At 41.8% G+C, this 22,791-nt stretch overlaps 3 protein-coding genes across 4 annotated transcripts in view; 1 reads left to right on the forward strand and 2 right to left on the reverse strand.

Annotated features, from left to right (window-relative positions):
- Positions 1-10,164, forward strand: part of gnav1 (guanine nucleotide binding protein (G protein) alpha v1) — a 38,270-nt gene extending 28,106 nt beyond the window's left edge. The window contains exons 6-9 of the mRNA XM_019889189.1: positions 2,295-2,424; positions 2,559-2,630; positions 6,989-7,076; positions 8,366-10,164. Of these exons, the coding sequence (XP_019744748.1) occupies positions 2,295-2,424; positions 2,559-2,630; positions 6,989-7,076; positions 8,366-8,556 (481 nt within the window). The 3' untranslated portion in view covers positions 8,557-10,164. The remainder of the gene's footprint in view (positions 1-2,294; positions 2,425-2,558; positions 2,631-6,988; positions 7,077-8,365) is intronic.
- Positions 10,165-10,233: 69 nt separating this feature from the next.
- On the reverse strand, positions 10,234-11,617 carry npb (neuropeptide B). Its single transcript, XM_019889190.1, has 2 exons — positions 11,109-11,617; positions 10,234-10,620 (listed from the first exon to the last, which is right to left on the reverse strand). The coding sequence occupies exons 1-2, from the start codon at positions 11,367-11,369 to the stop codon at positions 10,492-10,494; spliced, it is 390 nt and encodes a 129-aa protein (XP_019744749.1). The 5' UTR covers positions 11,370-11,617; the 3' UTR covers positions 10,234-10,491.
- Positions 11,618-15,108: 3,491 nt separating this feature from the next.
- sgsh (N-sulfoglucosamine sulfohydrolase (sulfamidase)) lies at positions 15,109-22,750 on the reverse strand. 2 transcript variants are annotated; one of them, XM_019889443.1, is made up of 10 exons: positions 22,505-22,750; positions 21,910-22,070; positions 21,033-21,138; positions 20,576-20,946; positions 20,351-20,432; positions 20,128-20,287; positions 19,882-19,925; positions 19,383-19,549; positions 17,823-18,040; positions 15,109-15,808 (listed from the first exon to the last, which is right to left on the reverse strand). In XM_019889443.1, exons 1-10 carry the CDS (start codon positions 22,614-22,616, stop codon positions 15,625-15,627), a joined length of 1,605 nt encoding a protein of 534 aa, XP_019745002.1. In that variant the 5' UTR covers positions 22,617-22,750; the 3' UTR covers positions 15,109-15,624. The 2 variants fall into 2 exon arrangements, with proteins under 2 accessions (XP_019745002.1, XP_019745001.1); XM_019889442.1 differs by lacking the exon at positions 19,882-19,925 and having other exon boundaries at positions 15,110-15,808; positions 20,084-20,287.
- Positions 22,751-22,791: the final 41 nt, after the last annotated feature.

Below are 22,791 nucleotides of genomic sequence, written 5' to 3' on the forward strand. Positions count from 1 at the left end.
CCTCGGTCCATTAAAGTGGATAGGACCATGCCTCACCATTCAATACATTTTCCTCATCATTGTCAGTTATGTCTTCTCTGTGTAGCAACCTGTGTTTTTTGACTAAAATTACTTTTTTATGGATTTAAAAAACGTGATATAACATATTGTAACCTCATTGAACCTCAAAACGCGATACTTATCACAGGTAGTCCACATATTACTTCGCTAGTGAGTTGCCAACTGTAATTTTTTGCGACCGTCAGGTCCAAGTCGGTTTCGGATTAACCTGTCTTTGGAGAAGCATATTTATGCTCCGCTCCAATTTATTTCTTTACGCAGCCTACACTGGCGCACAGTGTCCTCAGTCGTTGTGCCTAATATTCGCACTGGCACTCCCGTTTTTGGTGCACTTTGAATAACGGAACGGCAAATTTGAGCAACGCTCTGATTTTCAAAGTGAACCAGGGCACGCTCGGAGTATATTTCCAAACATCTACTATATGTGCCCTGCAATTGCCTGGCGACCAGTTTAAGGTGAACCCGCCCCTTCTCCCAACGTTTAAGCTCGTGAAAATAGATGGATTAGCAAATAAAACATCACACATTGATCATGCATTAATTAACGACGACACAGCATGCCATAGTTTTCACTCCTGTGTTTTCTGTTTCTGACGAGTGTAGCCAAACAAACAACATTAAAAGCGGCAGAAACGTCGCTTTTCAAACACTGACCCTTCCTTGGAACGAGCGTGCATGATTTTCCTGCAATCTTTCACATGAAACCCTGTGATCATTATCTTAAGCCTGTGATGAGAGGGAACGTTGTGCTGTGTGGAGACGAAGGAAGACTGAAAACTATTTAGTCAGTGTGTGTTTGTCGTTGCATTTATTGCAAATAAATAGCTTTGTGTCATGGCAGACTGTATTAACCTCACTGATTGAATGAGTGTCTATGGAATATTCCCATCTGAGAGCTGTTTTTTTATGGCTTCACATCCATTGTTTGTTTCCCTCTCTGTGCGTCTCTTTTCCTTTCCCCGCTCGAAAAATGGCTACATTACCTCCAAGGATGCTCCAATAAAAGATGGCGCACCTGACCAACTGGGGACCAGCTACTGCTCTTGTTTCTGCCTTTCTTGTGTTTTTTTTTTTTTTTTTTTTTTTTGGGGCTTTTTTTTTTTTTGGGTGCTATTCTATCAGATTGACCTCACACTCATGGTGTTGCAGTGTTTTGGATAAATTGAAACGTGTTGGTAAACACTGAGTAGTCCAGAAAACAAGATAGCTTCGGTCTTTGTGGATGTCTTTTCTGCATGGATCAAAGCATTTATCCGTCCTCCGCAGTGTGGAAGGTCATGAAAACATTTATTTAAAATGAAGTGTGAATTTGCTTATCTCACATCGATTTTTCTGGGGAAAGTGTATTTAACGTTTTTTATTTTGGGGGCATTAATTAAGGAAGCAGTTTTGGTCTGATCCATCACAACTGCCTTATTTAGTAATGTACAGGGTGAACCCCCGTTTACTGTGGCGATGGGTTGGAGCGCTTCCCGCAATAGGTAACAACAATCTGCCTTTTTGTTTTTTTGTTTTTGCTTTATCCCAACACCCTCTTTGAACCCATGAAAGAATATTAAAACACTTTTAAAGTGTTCCTTCGAGCCTGTTCTCATTCTCCTGACATAGCTCTCCCAAGTAAGAGGTGCAGAGTGCTTGCTTCAAGCTGCCTCTTTGTCGCTCCCAGCTGACATTTACTGTAAATTAATTGCTGATGATGATTTGAGTCTCTGTTATGAAACCAGCACAGTATGGACAAGCAAAAACGGGTTGAAGAATAAACTTTTGAGTGGGGAGAGTCATCTTACTTAATCACAGGCAATGTCCACCACTGAACAATACATTTCTTCTACATAATTAGATCAATGTCTTTGAAGGGCCAGCTGTTTTGTGCTGTTCTTACCTGATTTTGTTTCACATCCACATCTCAACAAGCCCTTTTATTAATGGTCTCAAAAATTACTTGCTTTTTTTTTTTTTTTGTCATGGCAAGAGAATAAAAGTTCCATGTACAGTAAGAACAAAGCTCAAACAGTCTGGGAAAGTGAGAAACATGCTTGAATGGATTATGATGAGAAAAAGTTGAGTCATAGCATTCTGTGTGACTCTTTGACTTGTATTCACATTTACGGCCAGTTTCACTCGCCCCAAAGTCAATCAATGAAAAAGCAAAACGTATACATCTGTGTTAAGTGTGCATTTCCACATGCTTTGATTTGTTGGTCTCTCCTGACTCTTCCATTGAATGTTTGTAGGATGTACGATGTTGGAGGTCAGCGAACGGAGCGCAGGAAGTGGATTGGCTGCTTTGAGGATGTCCGGGCGGTGCTCTTTGTGGTGTCGCTCAGCGGTTATGACATGACCCTGGTGGAGGACCCCTCCATGGTAACAGTTTCATAGTTCGACTTGTTTTGCTTCACTCCATTACTCCTCCCTCGGTCACGATGAACATCTTTGAAGATGAAAGTTGTCTTGACACCGCCGCAGCTGTCTGATTGCAGCATTTGTCTCCTGTGTAGAATCGTCTGCAGGAGAGCATGAAGCTCTTCTCCTCCATCTGCAACAATGTCTTCTTCCGAAGTACATCCATGGTGAGAAAGACCTCTCTCACCCCATCACTTGGAAAATGAGAATAGAATATGCTTTGACCTGGGTGAGGAGATCCTCATCAGGTTATTTCAGAAGGATTTTGAGTAGCATAGCCAGGTTTTTTTTATATTTCATCCAGGGTAATATTTAATTTCAAAATTAATGTGTTTGCATAAGCTCTTAAATCATGATTCAAAAGGCCTGTTGGGCACAACTGCGATCTGCTTCATTTTTCATGGGCCTTCGGGGCAAGTGTTATTGAGAACACCTGTACGAATGCTGCCCAGCAATTGTTGGCCGGGCAAAATGTGATGTGACCAGAAATGAGAAACCTGAACATTTTGATGATCTTCTTCGCTTGGGCGGAACGATAGTTGGCTGGTTAGTACATCCGCCTCACAGTGCAGAGGTGCGGGGTTCAATTCCAGCTCCGGCCTTCCTGTTTGGAGTTTGCATGTTCTCCCCGTGCCTGCGTGGATTTTCTCCTGGTACTCCGGTTTCCTCCCACATTTCAAAAACATGCAAGGCAGGGTAATGGAACACTCTAAATCATTCATGGATGTGAGTGTGAGCGTGGATGGTTGTTTATCTCTGTGTGCCCTGCGATTGGCTGGCAACCAGTTCAGGGCGTACTCCTACTGCCCGAAGACAGCTGGGATAGGCTCCAGCAAGCCCGCAACCCTCATGAGGATAAGCAGTTTGGAAAATGGATGGATGGATACATTGCTCGTCTGTCCACTGAGTACAGAGTGTGAGTGTTTATTGCCACTTCTGTGCGTAAAAGTGGGTACAAATGACAAATCCAAACGTCATGTTTGCACCAGCAATATGGCACCTATTGGTCACTTTCTAATATTCTTACCATTAACACAAGTGTAAAAACAAGTTTACCTTTGTACAACATTGCAAAACATTGATCTTAACTTTGATGATGATGGTCAAGCAAATTTGTGAGCTGAAGAAACTATTGGAACATGACAATGCTGACATCTGCTACGATCTGCTACGTTTCTGAGTAGGTGTGTTGGAAAAAGCCCAGAAAGCAAAAGCAAACTTCACACTGAGGTAACAATTAGACTTGATCATGGCAGTTCTAAAATTCTAAAGTTGTCTGCATATTTCTGCCAGGATTTTTGAGTTTGGAATCCAAATCATTCTCTCTCTCTCTCTCTCTCTCTCTCTCTCTCTCTCTCTCTCTCTCTCTCTCTCTCTCTCTCTCTCTCTTTCTTTGGAGAGGCGATTTTCCCCACCATGCTTAAATGAGCTAATTACCTTTGATTCAGTAATATTCAGCCTGAGCTGTTGTGTTAATAAAAAAATAAGTGGAACATATGCCCATAGTGGCCTCTGCCTTTGAGGCTTCTGTCACTTGTAATTAAACAGTAAGTTATAATTAAGACGAGCTTTTCCATTCCCGTTTCTGGTAAATTATTCCATTAAGACAAACCGTGAGACGGGCTTGCTCAATTCTTTCCACTTGTATTTTAATCAATTTGCACTTCAGGAAGGTGCATGTTTCCATAAACACAGGTGAAGCCTGCACTGCTTTCTGAACTTTTTTACAAACCCGACAAGATATTTAATCTTCAAACTGAAAAATGTTATTGTTTTTAGAAAAAATAATCATTAACTTTGAATTTTGGCTCTGTAACATGCTCCCGAAAAAAGCTGGGACAGGTGGCAAAAAAGATTTAGAAAGTTGAGAAATGCTCATCAAACACCTCTTTGGAACATCCCACATGTGAACAGACTGACTAGGAACAGGTGAGTGACATGATTAGCTATACAAGGAGCTTCCCTGACCGAAAACCAACATTAAATGTCCTCGACCTTTGTTCCTTCAAGCGACACTACATCAAAAACTGACACCACTGGATGGGTTCATGAACATTTCAAGAAGCCAATTACCGTAAACACAGTTCGGCGCTACATCCGTAAGTGCACCTTAAAACGCTATAATGCAAAACAAAAGCCATCGATCAAAAACACTCAGAAACGCCGCCAGCATCTCTGGGTCTTTGCTTATCTAAGATGGAAAGTGGTAAAGTGTTCTGTGGTCTGACGAGTCCACATTTCAAATTGTTTTTGGAAACTGTGGACGTCGTGTCCTCTGGGCCAAAGAGGAAAAGAACCATCCGGACTGCTATGGTCGCAAAGTTCAAAAGCCAGCATCTGTGATGGTGTGAGGCTGTGTTGGTGCCAATGACATGGCTAACTTGCATATCTGTGAAGGCACCGTTAATGTTGAAAGTTACATCTAGGTTTTGGAGAAGCATATGGTGCCATCCAAGCAATGTCTTTTTCATGGCTCCTGCTTATTTCTGCAAGACAATGACAAACAGCGTGGCTTCGTAGTGAAAGATTAGAGGTACTAGACTGGCCTGCCTGCAGTCCAGACCTGTCTCCCATTGAAAATGTGTGGCGCAATATTATGACGCATAAAATATGAGAGTGGAGACCGCAGACTATCATAATACGACAATTGAGACACCAGACTGTTGAACAACTGAAGCTGTACGTCAACCAAGAAAGGGAAAAAGAATTTCACCGACCAAACTTCAACAGTTAGTGTTGTCAGTTCCAAACATTTTTCTAATGTTGTTAAAAGAAATGGTGATGGAACACAGTAGTAAACGTGACCTGTCTCAGCTTTTTTTTAAATAAACCTGTTGTAGCCATAAAATTCAAACTGAATGATTTACCCCGCCTAATGCCTGAAGACAGCTGGGATAGGCTCCAGCACGCCCGCGACCCTTGTGAAGATAAAGCGGATTAGAAAATGGATGGATGGATGCCAGAAACAAAGTTTACCAGTTTTATCTTGTCTTTGTAGTGTATTCATTTAAATATAGGTTGAACATGATTTGCAAATCATTTTACAGTATTCTGTTTTTATTCATGTTTAACACAACGTTCCAGGTTTCAGTGGAATTCGGTTTTTAACTTTTCGTTGGCAGATGCGACCCCAAACCAGGAACGTATATTTGCCGAGCCGCATTGCGTCTGAATGGGTTTGCTGTTTGCTTCATGTGGCTTCAATGAAAATCTTCATTTCTTCACTGAAAATATTTTTTGTAAACAATTCAAGCAACACTTTAGGATTCTTTGTGAACTAAATAGACGTAGTTTTTTTTGTGTGTGTGTTTGTCGAGTGGACAGTGAAAGGTTTGTGTGCTGTGGGCCTAACCAACACAACTAACCAGCTCATTACCCCTGCATGTTTAAAGATATTTTTTTAATGTGGGAGGAACATTTGTACCATCAGTGAAGTCTTTCTCGGCGCTTGTCAGTTGTAATGACACCCTGCAGCTTCTTGTATTCATCTGGGCCTTTTGTTTGGGTTTTTTTGATCACTGACAGTTTTAATTGGTCAACTACAAAGTCGATAATGTATACCTGTGAGACCTGGCTTCAGAACAGGAGTTCATTTGAGCACCGGGAACATTTTAATTTTTGTGTGTGTGTGTGTGTGTGTGTGTGTGTGTGTGTGTGTGTGTGTGTGTGTGTGTGTGTGTGTGTGTGTGTGTGTGTGTGCGCGCGCGCGCACACGCGCCACACTGGAACACACAAATGATTGATTGCACTATGATGTTGAAGCATTTTAATTGATCCACGATCACCAACTACCCCAAGTACCAGCCCAATTAGTGTTGATGTATTTATTTTTTCAGTTATTTAGATTCTACGTCCAGTGTCAGTGAAGGTCATTACCGTTCCCTTTTTCTATTTTTTGGGATTGGTATCATCCAGAAAGATGTAAGGCCATCAGTTTTTGACAGATTAGGCTTTGCAGTTTTGCGTCAGTCCTTTGCTCGCCAGTTGACCTTGGCGCAGGGCTGTAAAATTGTCACCTGGTCAGAATTTTTTTGTGTCTCTGATTTCATTTCAGCTCATGGCCATCTCCCTGCTCCAATTCTTTTACTTTTCCTTTTATCTGTGGTGAGATTCTCGAAGCCGAATCTGTTCGAAAACTCCAGGTTGTTCAAAGGCTTAAGGTGGAAGATTTTGATGCTCAAAAACTGCAGAGCCTCTGGTGGCCTTGCTTCTGTCTCAGTTACCTAAAATGATTTTTTTTTTTTTTTTTTTTTTTAAAGAGTGTAGTGACTTTTGGACATCCTGGCCCGTACATAGTTACAGTATAAAGTGACAACCACATCTTTGAAACGTGATTCATTGGTTTCATTGCTTGCTTTGTTATTGTGTTTTTACAAGTGGGAATCACTAATATGGTCCCCGTTGATGTTTGATGATCTTTCAAAATTATTTTTCATTTCCACATGAGAGAAAACCGGTGACTCATGATGAATTTCTCGAATTCTCGACAGATTTCTTTTTCCTCTGTCTATTCTCTTTGTTGCAGATTTTATTCATGAACAAAATTGACCTTTTCCAAGACAAGATTCTGCACTCGGGGCGACATCTGCGCCATTACCTCCCTCAGTTTAAAGGTTTGTCTAAAAGTTATGCCTTTTACTAAACATTGGAACACAGAAGCGAAAATTCTGTGTGTCACTCAGCAGACAACTTGCCATCTCATAATGCCCATAAAGCTCTGTTATTGAGTAACTAAATGCTTCTGGCTACTTTTTGAAGTATATTACAAGTTCTGAACTTTTTTGAACTTGTATAACCATAAAAATGAGAAATGTTACTTTGTAATTGTACAATACCTTGACAGTTACAGGATTTATAATTACAACAGTGGGAAGGGTGACTTCAGTTTGCATTATTTGTGCGAGAATAATAGGTTTGAAATCCGAACAAATTGAATTTTGACCGTGAAGGTTCTGCTGTGACCCAGCTGGCCAGCTGACGCAGTTCCCACACATATGCACCCACTCAAAATGTGGGTGAATCCTTTCAAACCATACCGAAATGGAAGTGACAAAATTTGGCATTGACAAATCAGGAGTGTAAAAAAATGTTTAATAGCACATAATTTTGCCTGCACTGACACTGAAGCCATGCGTTGCCGTGATGTATCTCGCTAGGCTGAGCCACGTAGGATCAGCATTGTTCTCGGATGGAAGTGTCACGGAGTGTCCCAGAGTGCAGGTTGGAACATTGATACAATACATCTTCATTTATATGCAGAGTGACTGGAAGAGTCACAGAAAGGCATACAAATACAGGTTGTTGATTGAGAGCAGAAAGCTTTGCTTGATAAGATATGGTCAAATTATGTTCACTTCTAAAGGTTGTCGTGCACTTTAGGTTCAGTCTGAAATGTCACTGGAAAGCCCAATATAATATATCCATCTAACATTTTGTGAGATGGATATAACTATCCTTAAATCAGTTCTGGTCTCGGCAGCAGAGTGGTCATCATGTGCCTCATCGTTCTGACGTTCTGCTTGTTAAAATCTCAGCGCTGGCTTCTTGTGGAGTTTGCATGTTTTCGTAATGCTTATTTGTTTTGTCCGGCTACTCCAGCTTCTTCTCAAATCCCCAAAATAAAACATGTTAGATTTAGTGAAGACTCTTAAGTTCTCTCTGGGTCCAAGAATGAATAGGAGTGTGAATAGCTGTTGGTCGATATTTGCACTGTGTACCCAGTACAGTATCTCACCCACAGACAACTGGGAAAGCCTGCAGATCCAAATAAGGGGGGAAAAAAATGGATGGATGGATGGATTTTGGACCAGTGCAAACACTAATCGCACAGCAGCCTCTGAAATGAGGACCTCTCTTGAAGCACCGAAACAAATGTTTCTAACTTGGCAACATCGTCTTTCAGGAGCAGACTGTGACGTGGATTCGGCGGCCCGCTTCATCACCGCCACCTTCGTCTCGCTCGACGCGGCCTCCACTAAGCTCATCTATCACCACTTCACCACAGCCACCGACACCTCCAACATCCAGGTGGTCTTTCAGGTGGTTATGGACACTATTATAAAAGAGAACTTGGAGGCCGTGTCTCTCCTGTGACTGCCAGAGAAAGTCTTGAGTTCGTAGCAACTGAGCTCTAAATGGGCCATGGGACCTTTGGACGTGATGCACACACTGTCTTTCGGTTGCCCACTTTAGTTGGAGTTCTGATCATTTCAAGGACCTTTGCAAAAATCCCCAAACTACCAAGGACTACCTTGCATATCCTTTGAGCAGCTATGTTTGAACTCTGTACTCTTAAAAACATTATGCGAAGGGAAGCAGCGGCGATGTGCCTGTTGTGTGTTTGGGAGGACGAGCAATTCACCGTTTTGTCCACGGGGGCGGCTGTACCAGGTTCACTCGTGCATACTATGAAATATTTTCCCTACTCATCCATGACGGCGTCACACTTCCGAGAAGGCGGCGAGCATCTGCATCGTGAAAAATTCTCTCCACCTTGTCATTCGTCGTAACAATTAGTTTAGTGCACTAATAACCCATTTATATTTTAAAAAGGTGTATCTTCGGAAAGTCTAAGGCTGAATAGCACCAACGAGCCATAATTCAATCGGAAATGAGCTCTAATTAGAGATTAGTAAAACCAAATTTAAAATGAGTTAGTCAAAAAATGAAGTAGAGCTCTGTTGCACCATTTCACATTAATCTTGCTTGACGAAAACTCTTAATTGAATTTAAGATGAGTCCAACCTAATTTATAGGGATGATTGTGGATACTGAAATTGAAATTAATCATTAATTCTGCAATAAAATATATAACCTACACTGCTACACCATTGTGGAGGAGACCTCTGCCAACGTTTGGGTTTTTTTCCCCAATTAAACTCACTGAGCGGCTTGGTTCTCGAGCATACACACGTAGCGAATGTCGTTTTTTTCATTCAGGTTCATTTGAGTTTGTGAAGACAGTTGCCGGACACTCACAGTTTTTCTTCTCACCATCAAATTTTGAGGGCCCTCAGAGGTGAGCGGCATGCCGCTCAGTGAGATATCTTAGGAGTGTTGCTAGCTAGCAAAAACATGAGCCTCACAGCACTTGGACGCTTGGCTGAATTAACGTAGCAAATAAAAGACTAGAGCCTAAAAAAAAATGCAGCCAATTGTTGAAGTTAAACTATCAGTTTACCATTAATTCTCACTCACAGTTTAAACTGGAATTTCAACTTGGTTTAACGGCAGAAATTAAACTTTGGTTTCAAGACAGGTTTAAATGGAATTTGTTTTACTTTAAAGTACGCTTAAAGTTTGCTGCAACAGAATTCAAACTTAAACCATGATTCAATCTAGATTTAAAGTTGAACCTTGTTGGTGCAAACCGGCCGAAGCGTTTAATTACCTGTCTTTGACATTTTGGGATCACATCACCTGGTGCGTTTTAAATGTGATCCATAAGGCCTCTCTTACATTGCAGAGGCTGTTTTAAATGTTCTTAATACGTCAGTACTCTGTTTCATGTTTGTGTCTTGACTGGAAGTTAAAGGAGAGTAATGCCTTATGTTGGTCATTTCCTCTTCTTCTTAATGTTCTTTTGTCTTCAACTAAAAATGAAAATACATATTGCTGTTTGTTTTCCCAATGTGTTATTCGGTTCAGTATGTTCAACGTTGTCCTGAAACTGCAAGATGTAATAAAAATGTGCGGCTTGAATCTTGCATCATTTTTCTCTGTTTTCCTTGCTATGAAATGGAATATGAAGAGACACCTGTACACAGCGGGTTCCAAATATTTGTTCATTTTTATCGATACAATAAAAAGTAATATACAGAAATCCACTTTCTCACATACAGCAGTGCGGGTGCACGTCACGGAACAGAACACTCAATGTGAACTCTGAAACGATTTATACACAACCAAAAATAAAAACAAATGAAACAGAACTGCACCTTGACATAAAAGGGGAAAAAAAGATATTCAAGTGTCAATACTGGGCGACAATGACCTCCCTTTTCTGTACAAGTTGAGCGGAAGGTGGACTCATGCGGACAGGCAGTCCAGCGAGTCCAGGGTGAGGAAGACATCTGCCTTGCACTGGAAAGTGCCGGTTCCATCCCGCAGCAACTCGCAGCTCTTCAGGTTTGGGGAGATGTCCTTCACGCAAATAGCCTTTAATCCAAATAACACATCAATAACAAGACAAATTGATTTAGTGGGCATGTAAACTTTTGTCTGTTATTTCCAGTACTTTACGAGACGGGTTAAGGTTCGTCAGATGGTGAGATGAACGAGCAGTGTCACGTAAACGCCATGGTTTCATTTCCAGCAAAATATTTTCAGGATCCGAATCCAGTTTCAAATGCGTTCCTTAAAATAAAGTCATTGTCATGGCACTTTTAATTGCACCGCATTGAAGCGCGCTCCGGAAGCGCTTGACGCTCGTGCGTAAAACGTGCTTTTACGCACGGAGATCATCCAGTCTTGGATGTGTTGATAAATATGTTGTTGTTTTACCTGACAAGCAATTTCAAAATAAAGGAACGAATGTGAAAGAGCATACATTACGTTTCGGCGGAAAGTAGAATTACGCTGCTGAAAAGGAGGCTGCGGACACGAACTAAAACGTGGAACAAAATGATCATCTCAATACCACTCACCATACTTTTGAGCAAGGAGACCTGCCTGCCCGTCTCCGGAACAACGTTGGCACCGGTCGTCTCTCCACTTTCCATCGTTTCTTGGGACTCAGATCTACGCACATAAGGCGACCTCCTGATTCCAGAGAGCAAACCGGAGGCGCGACCCACAGAGTAGTAAGTGGGACCGGTGGACTGCTTGTACCATGCCTGGACGGAGTGACAGGAGATGAGCAAGGACACTCCAACGCACACCACAGCAAACCGAATGGACCTATCCATGTCTGGAAAGCACTTGTGCCGTCACGCGAAGCTCTTTTTCTGGGGTAGGAGTGAGGGACTGTTCTCCTGCAAGTCGTGTTGCGCTTGGTTGCCTGTTGGGCGAATTTCCTGCCGCTTTTATAAGCGGGCGGCGAGACGTATCGTGACCCAAGACGTTCGTCAAATCAAATTGGAGGAGAGCAAATGATGTTCCGTCTTGATGAGTGAGAAAGGGGTGCGGGTGGGTTGGGGAGGAGTCTTTGGGGACGGTTTCCAATTGATCTGCTTGTGATGGATTGGGAAATGCGCGCGCGCGAGAATGAGAGAGAGAGAGAGAGAGAGAGAGAGAGAGAGAGAGAGAGAGAGAGAGAGAGAGATGAATACGTCAAACGCGTGACGCTTGTGGGGGTAAAAGTAAGGTTGACACCAGTGGTCCAAGACAATGACGTAAGTGGGCCGACTCATAGAACTCAGCAGTAACCGGGACATTGCACAACTATCTATCTGTACCTTTTGTCCTCACTGGGGTCTCAGTAGTGGTGGGAAGTAACAACGTAGGCCATACTTCCTGCAATTTAGTAGAGTTTTCAGGAATGTGAGTGAAAATGGTTGTTTATCTGTTTACCCTGCGATTGGCTGCGGTAACCACCCGCCGATTGGCCGCTGTCAGCTGGGGTCGGCTGAGGGAGGCACACCCGACGCAGCACACCCGACTCTCGGGATAGGCGGCTCGGTTGATGGACAACTTTTATCTTTAATTTGTTTTAGTTCTTTTAAATAATTAAAAAAAACTATAATTATTAATAGACTAATATGAAACACGGACATTGTGATTTGCTCGGCCCTATTATATTAAACGATGTTTATGTAAGCTAATGTTAAATTATTAATTATTTTCATTTTATATTTGAGCATTATATTCCTTTATGTTATAGTTAGCTAAATTATATTCTGTTTAATAATTGTTTAAACATTCTTATGTTGCTTGCCTCTGATTGGCTGAAGCAGGAAGGTTTTCGTTACTGGAAGGGGGTGAGTTGTGTTCTTGTTGGAAGTTGCGGAGCAGACGTTGAAAGAATAAAAGCTGCGTTCAAAGGATCCCATCTCTCCTTTTGCCCATTCTTAAAGGAGAGCTATCCACTACAAACCTACGAATCCCTCAACTTACATTTATTTAATCTTTGAATTGACCAGTTAATTTGACTTTTTCAGATGTTTTAACCTCTGTTTAGATCAGGAGTGCCAACCAGTCGACCTGATCCCAAGGCCACCGCGAGGTGTGTCGGAAAAAAAGTGAATTTTTATGACGTGACAGGACATCAGTGTTGCCAATTTAGCGATTTGATATGCTATATTTAGCGAGTATGCAGACCCTCTCGAGCGACTTTTTTTTTCCAAAAAAGTCCCTAATGACAATCTAGTGACTTTTTCTGGTGTTATTTGAGACTTTTGGAGTCTGTGACATGAAAGCACGTTGTTAAACCTATTCTCAGTGCACAGCGCCTGGTGCTGATGTGGCCCCTCCCCCAAAGGTAGCCGCTGCTGGCTGATCCCGCCAGGTTTACAGTCAGGGCTGGATGTAAATGTAAACTTTTCTTTGTCTAAAATAAACAAAAAAAAAATCAACAAATAAAAACGAGAAAAGAAAAAAAGACATGAAAACCACAACATCCCCCAAGTAAATTACACGCCCTGATGGCATCATTTAGCGACTTTTATGACAGCCAAATAGCTTCTTTCCTTACCAATGAGTTGGTAACACTACTGGAAGTTGACCGCTGTCAACGGAAGCGAGCAGCTCGCGATTACAGCGGTTACACACCCCGAAACGTCAACATGGCTGAGTGGAAACGAGCCAAGACCTACCATTTTCACCCTGAGTGGGAGCAAGATTATTTTTTTGTTTATTATCATCCAAAGCCTGTTTGTTTGATTTGCAAGGCAACGGTGGCATTGGCGAAGAAAACGAATCTGGAGCGGAATTTCAAAATGGTACACAGGCGCTCTGAGACGGATTTCCTTGCAAAAACACTTTTACGTGCCACAAAAGTGCGGGATTGGAAAGCACATCTTGCAGCACGGCAGTCAATCTTCACCAAACCGAAGACGCAGAGTAACTAACTACGGAAAGCTCGCCTCCTCAGAGTGCCAGATCTCCCACTAAGGTAGGAAGTGATTTCCTTTTTTTCAAACAGATCTACCTGTTTTGTGTCTGGTTTATTTTTCTTCTTGGTTCAAATTAAGGTCAGTTATGGCTATTGCTCATCATGAGCAAGGGCGCGATGGGGGGGTTTGCGATGCTGACACTGGACTGGTAGATTTCCGGAGCTTGGCTCCTTGAAAAGTAGCCCTTGGCACAAAAAAGGTTGGGCACCCCTGGCTTAGATGTTAGAGGTGTCACAAAAGAAAAAACATATCATCATGTTTTGCTTTAGAGGTTTGTTTATGCAAAAAAATATTTTGCTCTGGATTTTGGGCAAAGTGTCTGAATTTCTTAAAACGTACCCATTGTATGTTCTACTGCTTATTGAAAACGGAAAAAGATAGAATATTTTTTTTCCTGGTGAAAGAAGATACTACATTCTTTCATATACTGTAGTAGGTTCATTGTAAAAATAATCCCAAAAAAAAAAACATTCTGTGGGTCTTGAAAAATCAGGCCAAATGCTCAAAAGTCACTGGCCCTCTAGGTATTGAAGGAGTTAAATGTCCATCACTCCATCCATAACCTGGAACAGTAAGTGAGAAGAGAAGTGGTTCAAACCCTGGGAAGTTAGGTGATCCATTGAGTCTATGTCGAATTACCGTCACGCAACAAAAAAAGAGGAAATGTCATGACTCTGTCCATCAATGTACAGATACACCAAAAGTGTCGTGGTTGTCCAGGACATCATGTCGGAAACACCAGCAGCTTCTGTATTGGGTCAGAGCAGAACGGTTGGCTTGATATAGGGCTGGGTGTCGATTCAGACTTTCAAAATCTATTTGATTCGTTTCACAAGGGCCCGATTTGATTTGAGTTATGATTCACTTTGACTGATTTTCGATTCAGTTAAGGACTTCATGCTGTACCAATTTTACTTTCATATGGAAGACATTTCTCAGAAGAAACAATGGTGCAAATAGTACAAACCTCTTTCTTTAACTTGGTGCACTAGTACACGTGGAGTGTACACTCTCCTGACTTGTGCGCGGGCAGCGTGGGATCAGTTCCCACTCAGTGACGGAGTGGATGTGGGTGTGAATGGCTGTTTGTCTCTATATGTACCCTGCGACTGACTGGCGACCAGTTCAGGGTGTAGTCTGTCTTCTGCCCAAAGGCAGCTGGTATAGGCTCCAGCAACTCCTCGGGATCCTGTTCAGGATAAGCGGTGTTCAAAATGGTTGGATGGATAATTCCAACCACAGTGCAGGCTGTGTAAATAAAGTGTCAAAAACACACTGTAAACCCTTGCCAGTCACATTCTTGCGACTGTATCACAAAGTTTCAGTCCATTGCTGTCTTTGTGTTTAAAAAAAAAAAAAAACTTCCATCAAACTTGTTGACGCCGATTTCAGTGCTTCCGCCAGGTGGTTTTGAGACGAGATGTTGTGTGACACAAGATGTCACATGAATTTATGGGGAAAAGACGTATCTACAGGATCAATTTGTGATTTTATGAATCAATATGAAGCTATGAAAAGGAAAATTGATTTCATTCAATTAATCGATTCTTTTAAAAAAAAACAGCCCTCGTCAAATAGAAATAAAAGGACCTCATCAAGAAATATATGGCAGTGTTTCGCTGACCCACGATCAGCAGTCAGTGAATCAGTCCTGCTTCAAATATTGGGCTCGGAGGAAATCAACAGAAATTTATCAATACAAAGTGATTTGCGGATTGATGTACTGATCCCAATGGCTATGTATCATCAGCACCAACCCCTCAGGAGAAGAATAGTGAGCGATGCACTCCTTCAATGAAATAATAAAACAGTTAAATGTCACGGATGCCATTTTGCCTCTCCATAAGAGGCTCTGGATGATAAGAATAAACTGCACATGTACGGAAACCGATTATGGACCCATAACATAACATAATCAAGCATGATACCTTACCATTATACGAATTAAGGGGATGTAAAATGTTTATTTTTGACCATTAAAAGCAGCGTGGCATACAAAAATATAATTAAACATGATTTTTTTTTTTATTTTATTTTTTTTATGATTTAACGAGCACTCAGTTCAGACTTCTACGCCAATCAAGATAGGCTTAGGCTTAGGTCGGGCCCATTAGAGTCCATTGTAAAGTGGTCTGCAGTGTGGCTCCAGCTTGTCCTCCAGGACATAGTCTGCTCCACAGACCCACGGGTCCCCTGTCTCCCACTGCCATTTCTGGAGATTCTGTTTCAGGCTCTCCAGTATGCCACTGTAGGATGGGTCTGATGCCAGGTTTTTGGTTTCCAGAGGGTCTCTCCTGTATTGGCCATGTAGGTGAATCGGGGAAAAAAGATTGTCATCAACTTTTCAGAAATACATTGTTGAGAAATAAGAACCCGCAAAAAATAAGACTTCGACTTTCAATTTAAAAGCCAGGACAATATTTAAACAGAAGACATTCCAATATTCTGACTAGAAACACTGGAATGAGTCAGGAATGGGTAAAAATAGTACAGTAGCTATCTTGAGTCATGTATTGTTACAATATTGCGAATGTGCTGCAATTTGAGACTTTTTTTGTTTTTTTTTGGCTTTAGTGCAACCAAGAAAAAAGGTTGGGGCATACTTTCTCAAACCTACTGCTGCTGACTATTGTTCATTGCTTCAATATTTCACTTGCTCAAGTCTCTTCTAATATTTAATTCTTAAAAAAGTAAATAAGAGCATGCATAATGCCTGCTGATACTGTAGCGGATGACATCAGTCTCTGATAGTACTCAAGGCCGCAATATCGATATTGTATCTGAAGTGAAAACACAAGTTATTGAAACAGCGCTCAAATTTACTGTATGTTCTGTATTTTTTATTTGATGTCGCCAGGCGGTGTCTCTTTTGCTTAAACCTGGAAATTGATTCTTCATCTGTTTGAAAGCTTCTGTGCATTGGATGGGCTGTAAATTGCGCCACTGCCACATCATGCAACAGTGATTCATAGCAAAACCAGGGGCAGAGACTTGCCACTCGTTAAATTTTATGGCAGAGCCCCGCGCGCTGCGAGTGTGCACTGTGCAGTGGAGTCTTGCACAGCTCAGCCGTCGCCTCCCCAAATGATTGCCGCCTGTTGTAATGCGAAAGCAAAGGAGGCCAGGCCGGGCCAAGCGAGGCTGACGTGGTTTTTAGGTTGTTCTGAAATCTCTAATGCAGGGATATGGAACTCCGGTTCCTCGAGCTGTAAAACAAGCAGCATATGGCTCTCGAGCAACCGGAGTTCCCGACCCCTGCTCTAATGGAAAAGAGGCTTGATTGAAATGCCGTGGCATAACCTTTAAAAGGCCAGTCACACTTGAAAATCCTCCAGTGTTGCTGAATTAAAGCCATTCTGCAAAGAAGAGTGGGCCAAAATATCACCACAGAGATGTGAAAGGCTCATTGTCAGTGAAAGAAACGCTTCATTTTGGTTGGTGCTGCCGACATCGGCCAAACCAGTTAGTAGGTTTAGGGGGCAATCACTTTTTAAACACTGTTTGGATTTCTTCCCGCCATTAACAATAAAACATTCATTTACAAACTGCATTTTGTGTGTACTTGAGTTGTCTTTGACGAATATTTATATTTCTTTGATGTTGGGAAAGATTTAATTAAATGTGACAGACGTATAAAAAATATGAACTGGGAAAAAAACCACTGTACTCGTTACATACATTGATATATTAAGTATTGATGAGCTCCTTAGTGGAGGTCACCACTAGATACAAACTGCATTTTGTGTGTACTTGAGTTGATGAATATTTATATTTCTTTGATGTTGGGAAAGATTTAATTAAATGTGACAGACGTATAAAAAAAAATATGAACTGGGAAAACACCTTTTCCACACCACTGTACTCGTTACATACATTGATATATTCAGTATTGATGAGCTCCTTAGTGGAGGTCACCACTAGCAAACAGTAAATTGGGGAGGAGGGCGGCCCTTCTTACCTAGTAGTGCAAAAAGAGAAGGTATCGGATGCAAACATGCAGGACCTTTTACTGAGGATGCTTCAGAGTGCATGGTTTAGCGCCTATTATTGTCATAATACTCAGGAAAAAAAAAACGTTTTCAACTGACACAGCAAATTGAAAAATGTCCATTCAAAGTGCTTAACCCCCCCAAAATCCTGAAGTAAATTGGTGAAACATGGGCTCATCAATAAATGTAAACTTTGGACACTCAGAGCAGTTTCATCCTACAGTTTAAATAACGCTTACATATAAGGTCATTTTTTTTAATTAGTTGTTTTAGCCCCCCAAAATGTGAGAATGTAGTGTTGTTGCTGATGAAAGCAGACCTGATGTCGTACAGCTCCCAGCGCTCTCTGTAGTAATACTGCTGCAGGCTTTTGAACCAGTGCGTGGGCTCACTCCGCCTGGTACGGTTCAGAATGTCCTGGAAGGTGGCCGAAACGTACAGGTCCTGGTCGATGGGGAAGGGCATGCGGTAGTGCAGGTTGTGGAGGAGGCGGTACGCCCCCTGGTGGACACAACGCATTGGGTAGTACATGGTGACCTGGTTGGAAACAGACAAAAAAAAAAAAAAAGGTTCTGAAGGACTCACACTCCCCACTTCAGTTAAAGTAGTTACTTGTTTAAAAAAGCGTGAATAGTACTGATTCAACACCCGTACTCAAATAAAAGTAAACAAGTACAGACTATGAAACCTGCAAAAAAGGCATTTTTTGATCTCTATTATAGACAATAGCTGTTTTGATTAGGACCCAACCGATTATAGCCCTTCAAACAATAATAATCGTCCAAATAGCCAATGTTTGCAGATTACTCCTTACCTTTGTGTTCTCTAACCAGTCACTGCAGTTAAATGAAAGTAACACCGGTCAGATTTATTTATTTATTTATTACACCAAAATCTGGATCATAACTTTATATCCTTAAATATATTTCACAAAATGATCAACAAAAGATTGACAAGGTCATTCAAAACATTACAATTCTTAATTTTTACAAGCAATACTTTTAATTGGATGCCACTCAGTGCTTTTTAACAGCTGCAGCTGTTGTGAAATCTGCTCTAGAAATAAGGTTGTGTATTGTATAATGAATGTCCTGACAACTTTGCTGATCACATCCATGGCATCAATCAATGGATTCTGGGACCCAAAAAGGAAAAGCTATTTTTCGGAACAATACATTCATAGTTGACCTCCGCACGTCACAGGGAATCAAGCCCGCCTGGGAATAGCAAAAAGCTGCATATAACTGACAAGCATTGAAGTAAATTAGGGGTGGGGGTGGGGGGATTTTATCCATTATCCATTCAACTACTTATCCTCACAACAGTAATATATTTGTTTTTGCCAAAATTGGCAATGGCCTCAAAAAAAGAAGTCAGGCCCTAGTTCTGATAACTTAGCTTAAATTTGACCACAAATCATCCTTGAAGCCAACAACATCAAATAATTGTCTTAAATAAGGTCACGTATGGGGAATATCTTGCTTCTCCGAATCTGTTGCGTCACTTTTGTTCATGCTCCCTGGTTTGTGTTCCTCCATGTCATTGCTCTCCCAGTTTTTGCCGAAGGCAAGATCTCAAGCAATCAAGACCACAACCTCCGTTAACTTTACTTCTCGAACCATGAAATAAGGTTGAAAAAAGTAAAGAGTCTATTTTGACAATGCAAGGAGTACAGCCATCGCTTTTCAAATGTAAGGAGTGAAAGTAAAATGTCAGGAAGTTAAACACTAGAGTTAAGCACACTGCTACAGATAACCTGCCAAAAATCTACTCAAGTACTTCTAATAAAGCGTTTGTACTCCATTACTTCCCACTACCACTTATGTTTGCCATGCTGGAGAAAATGGGCTCAGGTCTGAATGTTTGCGCACTTACACACCTCGTGCAGTGACTGGCTGGCGTAGACTGTGTGCCAACTGCTGGGCTCAGTGACCAGGACAGGAAGCAAAGAGCGACCAGTGAGGTGAACTGGGGCTGTGGTGCTGCCAGGGAGGCTGTATGACGGGTAGGGAATAGAGAACCAGTCCAGGATGGTGGGAGTGATATCTGACAAAAAGAGGACAGATTACAGGTCACATGACAAGTATAATTTTTGAGAACTTCTAGAAACATAGTTTGCAACTCATAACAGGAATAAAAGTTTTACTTTGGCACCAATGCCGCTGGCGACCCATCTACCTGGGGGGTTACCACGTTGGTATGAAATACAGTCTCCCTCTGGTGGCCAATTAAGAGCCTAACAATCACAGGGCGTTTCTTGGTGGATCTGCGCTTCGGTATACATCAGGAACTGCGCGCTGAGATCACAGTCAATGGGTTCCACATGTTTTTTTTTTTTTCTCTTCTCAAGAGAACACTGGATGCATCCCACCTCTTACCTAATAAACTGACATAGGCCTGGCTGGTGCCTCCCCATCGCTCCCTGTGCTCTGGAGAGCTAACAATCACAGGGCGTTTCTTGGTGGATCTGCGCTTCGGTATACATCAGGAACTGCGCGCTGAGATCACAGTCAATGGGTTCCACGTTTTTTTTTTTTTTTTCTCTTCTCAAGAGAACACTGGATGCATCCCACCTCTTACCTAATAAACTGACATAGGCCTGGCTGGTGCCTCCCCATCGCTCCCTGTGCTCTGGAGAGGACACCAGCATGGGCTCCGCTGTGCCGGACTGATACAGGTTGGTTCTGCCGTTGGGGAATGGGATCCCGTTATCGGAGCTGTAGATGATCAGAGTGTCATTCTCATAACCGGCGTCCCTGAGTTCTTGAAGAACTAATCCAATACCTGCACAGAAAAATGCACTCGATTGTTTCACATGAATGAATTTGTGGTGTGCACATACTGTACCTTGATCCAGTCGGCTAACTGTAGTGTACAATGCGGCTAAGTCAGCTCGTGCTGCAGATGTGTCCGGTACAAAAGGGGGAACCTGCATTACATAACAGAAGCCAGTTTAGGATTTGGAGAGCAAACAGAGTCTGAATTTGCATGTATATCATCACATACAATTGACAAAATTAAATAAAGACTGAAAACATTCAACATGCCAGTAATTGTCATTTAATCACTGACCTTAACTTGCTCTGGTGTATAATATTGTGGGGTCCAGTCTGGAATTCTGCCCATTCCCATCTCCCCATTCCCAAACTTCTCACAGAAAGCACCGTACTGAGGTTGGGAGTGGCCGCAGCGGTGGGTGTCATGGAAGGCGACGTAGAGGAAAAAAGGCCTTTCTTCATCTTTCAAATTGTTTCCCGTGTTCTTCTCTGCTTTTTGTTTTCTGAAAAAAGCTTCCTCTTGATGGGTCTGGAAAAACTTTCGGACGAGAAGTTTGATGCGGGTGATGTTTCGCCCCACCTGAAGGACAGAGTTGTTTTCCTCCGTGTACGCAAAGTCAAAAGGGTACACCGATCCAGGACCAACATGTTTTTTTCCAATTATACCTGACAGTGAAAATGACAGAAATACGGATGAACACATGTTTGCAATTTGTCTATAACGGGAGGGGAGAATAAACTTTATTACAAACCCGTGTGTATGTTAGCTTGGCTGAGGAGCAACGGCAGACTTCGGACGCCATCGAAAGAGTTAAAATGATGGAACCCCTGGTGAAGGCCATACATGCCATTCTGGTGCTAAGGAGGCAGGAAACAATAGTTGTAACATGGTTTCCAGTTGACTACCATTAACCCATAGCTGTATGACCTATCAAACCTACACCTTTCATTTTGGTTAAAGAAGATTTGTATGAGATTTCCGCGGACAAAAAAAAAAACATTATTTCATGTTTGGTATGTTGATTGATTACTTTTCAATGAACATTTTAGCACAAAACGGCATTGGCCCTGGCCAGATGACTCATTTACGTCCATCTGGTATTGAGGATAGATTTCAACGTGACCCTGTAATTGAAAATAGCCAGGCAATTCTGGACAATAGTTTGGGTTCTCTTCATCCGAGGTGAGTGTAATCCCATTATTTCTTTACAGCGATGCAACACTAGTGGAGGCAGACATCAGCGCAGTCCATATGTGCTGCATTCAATGACAACACTGGAAGGAGGAATACCGGTAAAGAGAACAATAAATCCATAAAGCCTCATGTCAAAGACAACCGATTTGAGGAAAACATGGAAGATGAGATGATAAAAAATTAAAATTACATACATACTGTCATTATTGAACCCACTTATGCATCTAAGGATTTCAAAAAAGAAAGCTCTGTATAGCGTATTGTTATTCTTGATCCAGGGGGTATTTTCAGGAAATGTAATTAAAACCCTGGGAAACTGTTTAAAACCAGCCGGGGGGTGGGGGGCGGGGGGGACATACCAACTCCATCTGACTGATAACATAATTCCAAAAAAAAAAGACTTGGATGCATACGGTATTGCATGTGTCTGTTACCTGCGGCAAGCCACTGAGGATGGCGGAGCGGCTCGGGGAACAGCTGCTGACAGAGGTGAAAGCATTTTTGAACACAACACTGCGCTGAGCCAGAGAACGCAGGTGAGGGGTGTGGACCACTGAGTTGTTGTACACCTCAGTCTCAAACCCTGCATCATCAGCTGGAAGAGGGGGAAAAATAGATTTAAAAAATAAATTAAATTTACAATAAAGTTTCATGTTATTTTTGTACTGCAGTACATTTTCAGAATCTGTACTGTTTATTTTTCCTTAAGAAGTCGATTACTTCTGCTTTTGTCAAAATATTATTGTTTTAACAGTTAATCTGTACTGTACCTGTGTATACAATGCGAGTACTCCTGTACTCGCAAGAGATGCACTATTGTTCTGTATTTAGAACTGTATTTATTCTTATTGCAAGTTCATTGTGAATCATTTACTGACGTCACTGTTGTTTCTTTTGTTAGTCTTCGGTGGACCTGATGCTGAAGTGCGAACACTTTAGTCTTAACTTGTATTCAGCCAAATTTTAGCAAAGCGATTTTTAGTGTTTGTTTTGCACTCGGCCCACGCAGTTTAAAACGTAATTACTCACCGATAATTAGAAGAACATTTCTTCTCTTGGACTCCCCAAGGCGACAGAGAAGCAAAACCCAAAGAAATTGCTTGAGCAGCTTGGTCATTTTAATAATGTCCGGATTAGTCATTTGGAAACTTCGCGAAGTTGAAATGGGAATGGGAGTATTGTAGTGTAGGAATGGGAGTATTGTATTTCACATTGTCCTGTACTCGAGTACGAGATCTTCTAGCCTGCAAAAAAATGATCACGAAACTATCCATTTCCGCAAACAACCCCCCCCCCCCGCATCTAATCACATGACC

The sequence above is a fragment of the Hippocampus comes genome, unplaced genomic scaffold (genome assembly GCF_001891065.2).
Source record: "Hippocampus comes isolate QL1 unplaced genomic scaffold, H_comes_QL1_v1.1 scaffold86, whole genome shotgun sequence".
NCBI classification, from domain to species: Eukaryota; Metazoa; Chordata; class Actinopteri; order Syngnathiformes; family Syngnathidae; genus Hippocampus; species Hippocampus comes.

Bases quoted from the DNA above. Each gene is read 5' to 3' on its own strand.
- npb (XM_019889190.1), bottom strand. From the start codon at position 11,369: ATGGATAGGTCCATTCGGTTTGCTGTGGTGTGCGTTGGAGTGTCCTTG. The intron at 10,621-11,108 runs GTGAGTGGTATT...TTTGGATTAAAG, and splicing joins TCTCCTTGCTCAAAAGTATG to GCTATTTGCGTGAAGGACAT.
- sgsh (XM_019889443.1), bottom strand. From the start codon at position 22,616: ATGACTAATCCGGACATTATTAAAATGACCAAGCTGCTCAAGCAATTT. The intron at 19,550-19,881 runs GTAAGAGGTGGG...TCTTTTTGTCAG, and splicing joins GGCCTATGTCAGTTTATTAG to ATATCACTCCCACCATCCTG. The intron at 18,041-19,382 runs GTGTGTAAGTGC...GTTTCCAACCAG, and splicing joins CCAGCCAGTCACTGCACGAG to GTCACCATGTACTACCCAAT.